The 7,564-nt window shown below is 37.0% G+C and overlaps 1 protein-coding gene across 5 annotated transcripts; it reads right to left on the reverse strand.

Annotated features, from left to right (window-relative positions):
• Positions 1 to 458: 458 nt before the first annotated feature.
• On the reverse strand, positions 459 to 7,514 carry LOC124215066 (uncharacterized). Of its 5 annotated transcripts, XM_046617970.2 has the most exons (8): positions 6,276 to 7,514; positions 2,602 to 6,155; positions 2,409 to 2,528; positions 2,094 to 2,345; positions 1,890 to 2,040; positions 1,376 to 1,446; positions 1,197 to 1,283; positions 459 to 1,070 (listed from the first exon to the last, which is right to left on the reverse strand). In XM_046617970.2, the coding sequence occupies exons 1-8, from the start codon at positions 6,709 to 6,711 to the stop codon at positions 795 to 797; spliced, it is 4,947 nt and encodes a 1,648-aa protein (XP_046473926.1). In that variant the 5' UTR covers positions 6,712 to 7,514; the 3' UTR covers positions 459 to 794. The 5 variants fall into 5 exon arrangements, 4 of the variants coding, with proteins under 4 accessions (XP_046473926.1, XP_046473925.1, XP_068990791.1 ...); XM_046617969.2 differs by having other exon boundaries at positions 2,602 to 7,514; XR_006882270.2 differs by lacking the exons at positions 459 to 1,070; positions 1,890 to 2,040 and having other exon boundaries at positions 1,222 to 1,283; positions 2,602 to 7,514.
• Between the last annotated feature and the right edge of the window lie 50 nt (positions 7,515 to 7,564).

Here is a 7,564-nt window from a genome sequence, read left to right on the forward strand (position 1 = left end):
ATACAAACGATAGCTACATAACCTAAAAGAAAGGAATACTCCATCGCATAATTCCGGGCGGTTTCTCACGTAATGAATTACAAGTTCATTCACGTCATCACAATTATATTCCATAGTGGAATCTTTTGTTGATGTTATTGATGGTTTGTTTTCATAAACTGTTTTATATGACATAACCTACGTCGCGTTGACTATTATTTGAGCCATGATTTGAGCTTTACCAGATTCCGAATGGCCCCGAAGGTTCTCGATTTTAGCCGAATGACGTGCGGTACTGCGGAAAAATTAAAATATTTTGATCTCAACGCAGTGCGGTGCGGCACGCCAGAGGTTGCCGCTGCCGGACTTGCGCCGGGCTCCTGATTGGTCACCACAGCGTTTGCCGGAGCTCAACGCATACACTTAGCTTAAGTCCGTGGCGAGCCACTGATATGCACTGATATAGAACAATTCACAGGCATGAGCATCGTCATATTTATTCATTCTCGTGGTTGTTGGTTGAGTAAATCCTTTTAAATCCCTTTACCACGGTCAACAGCTTACGTGACGTAAAATGTAAATAGGATTAAGGGTGACAGAAGCATGACAAAAGCTTATATGAATGAATTTCAGATGTTTTTATTTGATGTTGCGAAGTATTCACTTTAATCGCAAGCAACTACTACATTGTTTGGTATAATTTATATGATTTGGTATTAATTGTTAAGATGTGTAAACTTTTGACGTTGCTTTGCACGTTTCCGCGTTGTCTTCAAAAATGAATGAAAACAAATATGTTCACACAAAGTATCTAGCTAAGACAGCATTTTTACACCTTGTTCTAGCCTGCGACGTTCTGAAACTGGCATGCCACAGTACTTTTCTAAATCCGTTAGTCGAACGTCGGTAGAATCTAATCGTGATAAATATATCAGAGCAGCTTCCAACTGAACATCTTTCGTCAATAGTCCTTCGCCTATGTAACAAGCCAGGAGTTGCAGATGTGGCCCAATAGCTGATCGATAACGTGTCGCTAAAGATTGCAAAAGATCCACACTAGCGTTCGTCATTGGTTTGCCCACTTCTTCTGCCTGGATATGCAAACAAAATCCATTTATTTCACTTTAAACAAAGCTCCAATTTGCTAGCATAAATGAAGAATGAAAGTTGTGAGTTTATGAGTCTCATGATTTACTGACAGTATATTTCAAACTCACCTCTGCTTCAGCATATTTATAAATGGTGTAGAATATACGACGGCGCTGTTTTTCCATCATTGCAGTATCCTCATCATCTTCATTGCCCTGTTAAGATTTCGATTATGAATATAAGAAATTAATTTGGTATAGTGCAGTGCAAGACAGTTCAAATCCCAAGACATTTTGATGCTACGTACTTTATCTTTTCCAAATAGGGTGACAAAAGACACGTATCCCTCTTCAACCTTTTCCAAAATTTTCAGGTAGGCTGTAAACGATTTTTCTTATGTCTTTAGATCGTAATCAAGTATCAAGTTACACAAATCCCTATGAAAAGAATTAAGTACAACCCAGGAGCTGAGAGATTATTCTCAACTAATTTGTTTCTAAATGTTCTTGGAAAAATATAATTTTTATATAGCATATGATGCATTTATTTCATTAGCTTATTTAGTGAATGTATAATATGTTGTCAAAATGGAATAGTTCAAAGCTACTGACTACGTTACTCGAATGTCTAATTACCATAATTCCTTCTGCGCTGTCATGCAACAGACAGTTTATTTCATGGAAAATATAACTCACATATCGTCAATATCATATTTCCTAAATATCTTTTAATGTATGAAGTATCAAATTAGCTTCTTTATAATAATTCAGAAATGTGATATTGACGTGTTATCTTTAGGGTTACAATAAAGTAATAAAAACCATCCAGTTTGACGGCGTTAGTTATCCTTTTATTGACAATCGACTCCACCAGTTGCAGGAAATATCGCATCACTTTCGGCTTCGCTTTCATTGCAAGTAGATAGAGCAGCGTGCCTTGAGTTGTTGCAATATGTGGGACCCAAATGCGTGCCTTCAATATGTATAAATCAAATGCGTTCTCTAGAAACAAGGATTATAGCTTACCTCCGTAAGGGCTGCTTTAAATCGATTTCGTACTTCGTCATCCCTAATTGCAGCAGTAGCTTCATCAACGCTAAATCCAAGAGCTAATAGAAAATCAAGTGGCGTATCATGGTCAGAGAAATTGAATATCTCTTCCTGTTCCGAAGTTGTGTCACTTGGTGTTCTTGTACACACGTACTCGTCCCCGGCCAGGGTTAATCCATCTGCTCGAAAACCTCTGCGAAAGCATCGTCCAATTTCTTCTGGAGTTACCTACATTTGATTTAACAGGCTTCAGACTCACTTATAAGTCGTACTTCCTTTTTTATGTCTTACGATTCCAGCAATATCCGGAGATTCCCAAATGCTCTGACCGTTAGTGTTGTTCTCTTCATTTTCCACCACTCGTACTTTACGAACCAGTTTAGCTTCCGAGCCAGATCGATGATATTTGCCCTTCAACATAAATCACAGAACTTTGATCGTACATGTGCACGCTGTTCAATGATTGTAATAGATTGTCACTAACTTTTTTGCCATCATCATCCAATGTGTCCATTTCAGCACGATTTTTTCTCCGAAATATTTTGAACAATTTACTAGATACTGTTTTCTTTTTTTCATCCTGTTTATTCTCGCTAATTTCAACAGGAGGTTCATCATCCTTACAAACTGAGGAATCAGTTTTCCTCAAATAAGACTCAGTAGTATTACTGCATGGAAAACAGGGTGCGTACCCTCTAGGCATCATTAGCCACTCGGGTGGTGGTTGAGCGTGTATGTTATTTGACGTTGTAAAATTCATTTCAGCACGTGGTGGGTGATCATGTACATTTGACATTGGTGGAAACCATGGAATGGGAACCATATCTGGAGGTGGTGGCTCATTGCCATTCTTTCTGACAGTCGGTTGCCAATCTCCGTCAGGTAGTGGAAGCTTTGAAGCCGGTGGTGGTTGTTGATAATTTTGCCAGTACTGCATCATGTATGGAACAAATGGACAACAGAAGGGATAAGGTGGCGGTAGAGCTGAAGGAGGCGGGGGTGCAGCTGTATGCAGAGCATGAGGTGCAGTAAGCTGTTTTTCATTCATTGGATGTGCAGGTGATGACTGCAGATAAGTCTCGGTATCTTTATGTGAAGTTGAAGCACGATTGTTCGATTGAAGATGTAAATGATCATGATTTTCCTCAGGACTAGCGGTTATGTGATTTCTTTTGGAATGATTTATGTGGGTAGGATCGGTGTAAGTTTTTGTAGCAGGATTTGTATGAAGCAGCAAAGTAGCACCTTTGTGAAGATTCAAAACAGTATCTGACTCCCAATAATCAGTGTCAGCTGTTGACGACAACATTGTAGACTGCGAGGGCGCAGAGCTTTCCAAAAACGAAGAGGGTGGTTTAGGTAGCTGGTCAAGAGGAATATGGGTAGTTTTTTCACTCTTACAAGATTTGATCTTTTTGAATATATTGAATTTAAATTTGTTTGTACGGCATCTCTTCGAGTCACTTGGTGCACAAATGAACCTTCTGGTTGTCTGAGATTCATTATCAGTGCTATTAGCAGTCGATTTACTATTTGCCCACAACTCATATACTTTGTTGGAATCATACAAGTTTTCATTTTTGATCTTTAGTCGTTTGGAACATTTAATTCTCTTATATCCTGGGTCCGTTCCCATAACGATTTTTTTATCCACTAGATACAATTTTGGATTGCCAGAGCCTGTTTCAATATCACTGATGCTCGATTTCACTCGTTCAGCAGCCTTGTTGTGCGCTAGGGCAGATGTTAGATCTGTTGTGCTCCTTGATGTTTCAAAGGCTTCTCTAATCTCTTCATGCTTTACATCTTGTAGTGACGTAATGATTTTATGCTGAGCCGGTACTGTAGGTATATGTATAAAACTGTCTTGTCCTTCTGCGTTGTTTAAATCCAGGAAACGTTTACTGACAACATATTCTAGACTTCTCTGCACTGCATTATTTGGCTTTTTCAGCACTATAACTTTATCCTTGTCAATTTTAGCATCTCTCGCAGAATTTAATTGCTCACTAGATTCTTCTTCCTCTGATAACTCATCTCTCGAATCCGAACTATTCTCTATTAAATATTTCCCAATTCGCATCTCAGCATTATCTACATCCTTCTCCTCAAGCTCTGGATTATTAAATTGGAAAACCTTACTTCTATTTACTTCTTTCATCTGATAAGCAGTAATTTCACATGGTAAATACATGTCCAGACTATTGGTAAATGCAGACAAATATTTATTTGTATCGTACAGAGTGTATTTTGTTTCGGTATCCCGCTTCTTGAGTTTTTCTTCACATAAATTCTGGTGGCTTTTAATATTTTCTCTAATTCCAACGAATTGCGTATTGACAGGATCATCCAAGGGGCTGGAGATACTTTCAAACCTATCATCATTAATATTGTGGTACAGAATAGTTTGCGTATTGTGAAATTTTCTTTCTGTAACATGTTCAATTTGTTGATGCTCAGTCGAGTTCATTTTGGCTTGATCGGAGTGATCAAAATGTCTCTTGTGCAAATCGTTGTGATATGATTTATAGCCGCTGCTTTCTCCTCCGCTGGATTCAGTATTTTTCGCTGCCGTATTGTTACTTCTTCTACTTGGAGATGTTGTTTTCTCCGAACCATGACAAACAACACTGACACTGGATCTATCGTTCACTATTCTTATTCGGCTGGTTTTCGGGCTGTTTTCATCGATGATTATTTTGACGTTTTTTCGCTCTGGATCAATTTTCTTTTCATGTTTCTGATACTTTTTCTCATTCGACACCATTCTTTCAATGTAACGTGCCATATTGCAGCACATATTTTTCTCTTTATGATTGAAACGTCTGTACTTTTTCGAATATTTATAACCATTCGTTTTCAAATTCGATATTATTTTGTCTGAGGTGTTACTTGACGACGGGTGTTTCAAATATGCTGTGATTTTAGCAGCATTCAAAGTCTCATAGCTCTCCATTTTACTCATGTTATCTGGTAACTGTGTTACAATATTTGATAAGCTTGCTGTTTCAACATTCACCGTGCTGTTGCTGCTTCCGGAGTTTTTGTAAACGTCTTGAGTTTTTTCATCCTTACAATTAGCTAGACCATCTTTCGATTGATGTTTGTAGAGTGAAAATTTGATAGTATTATTATTCAATCCTTGAGAACCATTAATTTCAGATGCTGGGTGTATCAAGGTTTTCATAAGATTATATTTTGCATCATCGTTGACAGTGCTTTTATCTTTTTCTAGTTTGGTCAATTTTATATCTGCATTAATAGCATAGTTTCTGTAATCTTGTTGTTTGTTGGGTCCTTTACGATATGGTTGATCAGAATAGCATCCATAATTTATTGAATTGGCATTATACATGATTTTATCTTCAGAAATAGACGAAAATTTGTTGGCAACTAACAATTGTTTCAGTCTGTTACAATCACAGTTCGATGGTTCTATCAAATTCGCTATCGATTCAATCTCTGCTGTTTTTGAGACATCTTTCTCGCAACATATTTTTACATCCTTGCTCGACTGGATAGTATTACGAGTGGAATCAATACAACATTTTGTACAATTCAAGTTGGTCGGGTCACTTGCTTTACTTTTTGGCTCATTCTTGTGCTGTGTTTCAGGTGCAGAATTAACATCATTAGATTCAATCTTGGAAGTGGAAAAGTTTTTATCCATTTGTATAGACTTCTTAAGATTGAAAATTCTTGTTCGAGCTGCTCCATTGTTCTCATTCTTTGCATTGATACAGTCATTGTTGTCACGAGCATTATTTGTTTGTAAATTTTTGATTTCAACAATTTTTTGACAATATTTTTTCTTAGCCTCGTAACTCTTTTTTAAATTTTCTATATTTTTCTTAATTCGTTGTTTATCTAATTCGATCTTTTCCTGCATGTCGGCTTTTGCTGAAGTTTTTTTCGAGAAATGCACATCTTGCTTCTTTTTAACTTTTTTCACAACTTTCTCAGTGCAATGAGCTAATATTCCCTCTTTTCCCTTTTGACCCTTGTGTCTAGGTGCTTGCTGTGGAATGATACGCGGAACTGAGGACAGAACAGTATTACAAGACACTTCCTTTACTTTAGGTGACTTCGTTTCTCTGCTTATTCTGCATGAAGTTTTTTGACAATCATTTGATTTATTTTTGAGAATTTCTCTATTACCTGTTGATCTGGATTGTCTTTTGCATGTAGTTATCACCTCTGATTTGTCGTTTGAAATTAATATCTTAGAATTTTTTCCCTCCTGCTTATCACAAACTCTACCTCTTGGTTTTTCAACAGATCTAGGCACGACTTTGTTAAACTTCTCTGGCCAATGTTTGTAGGTTTGATCCTTTATCAGATTTTCGTTAACATGAGGAGATTTTTCTATCAAATTTTCAGGTAAAGGTGTTGTTATTGCAGTTGACACGTCGGTATTAGTTTTATCATGTGTTCCATAACCCAGTTGCGACCCTTTAGCAGTAATTAAAAAATGTGGATTTTCTTGGAGGCGTAAAGAATGGCGAATTGATTGTTCTTTAGGTATAGCAATGCTGCAAGCTCTGGCATTCGTTGTATCGTTATTAGTATGCGAGTTTTTTTCATTATTGTTCATAGTAGTAAAACGAACCTCTTCGCAGCTTTTGTAGTCTATGTTGATATCAAATGTAACGCACTCCTGGTCAATGTAATGGATCTTTATATGCGATATGGCAATATCTTGATCCGTTGTATCGGTGGAACAGAGTGTGCGAGCCGTGCTCCCAGTTCTTTTTCCAAGCAACGTGATTTGCTATGTATTGGTGAACCTTTACTATCACCGGCTGTACTTAGAAATAAATAAGATTGTTGGGTCTTTGGAGATGTCTTGCTTCTTTCTAAGTGCTTCATTGCATCTACCACGCTATTCACAATTGCTGTCACAATCAAATCATTCCAAATATTTCTCTATGTACGTGCAAAATTGTTGAAATAAATCATAAGCACAGGTGTTTTCAAATTTTTTTTGCAAAATTCGGCCCCGCTAGTGCGAAAAGAGAATTGAAGGTAATTAAAATATACTCAAATAATATCCACATTTTACGACATAAAAAAAATGAGCTGTCATTTTTAGCGACTTGGTAATAGTTTCATGAGAGCTCTCATTGGTTGCGTCACTTTTATGCTGATTTTTAGACTTAGCACTGCGTTCAAGCCTCTATCAAATCAATAGCTAGTGAGAGATGACGAAATATTTCAATTTCTTGACGTGATGTGAGTATGATTTGAAATTCAAAATCTGCGGCAGTACAGTCAATATCAATACTGAAAGTTCTCGACGAACAGAGCATTATTGGTATAAAAATACTATACGAGTTGACAAGTATATTCTTGCTCTCGGAATTTGATTTTAACTGAGATTATCTTTACAATGAGCGAGTTTCGTTAGTTAAAATAATCATAAAACGCACACAGATGATCTGTGGATC

This window comes from Neodiprion pinetum, chromosome 3 (assembly GCF_021155775.2).
Source record: "Neodiprion pinetum isolate iyNeoPine1 chromosome 3, iyNeoPine1.2, whole genome shotgun sequence".
Taxonomy (NCBI): Eukaryota; Metazoa; Arthropoda; class Insecta; order Hymenoptera; family Diprionidae; genus Neodiprion; species Neodiprion pinetum.

Bases quoted from the DNA above. Each gene is read 5' to 3' on its own strand.
- LOC124215066 (XM_046617969.2), bottom strand. From the start codon at position 6,711: ATGAACAATAATGAAAAAAACTCGCATACTAATAACGATACAACGAAT. The intron at 2,346-2,408 runs GTAAGACATAAA...AATCAAATGTAG, and splicing joins CTCCGGATATTGCTGGAATC to GTAACTCCAGAAGAAATTGG. The intron at 1,284-1,375 runs GTACGTAGCATC...AAATCTTAACAG, and splicing joins CCCTATTTGGAAAAGATAAA to GGCAATGAAGATGATGAGGA.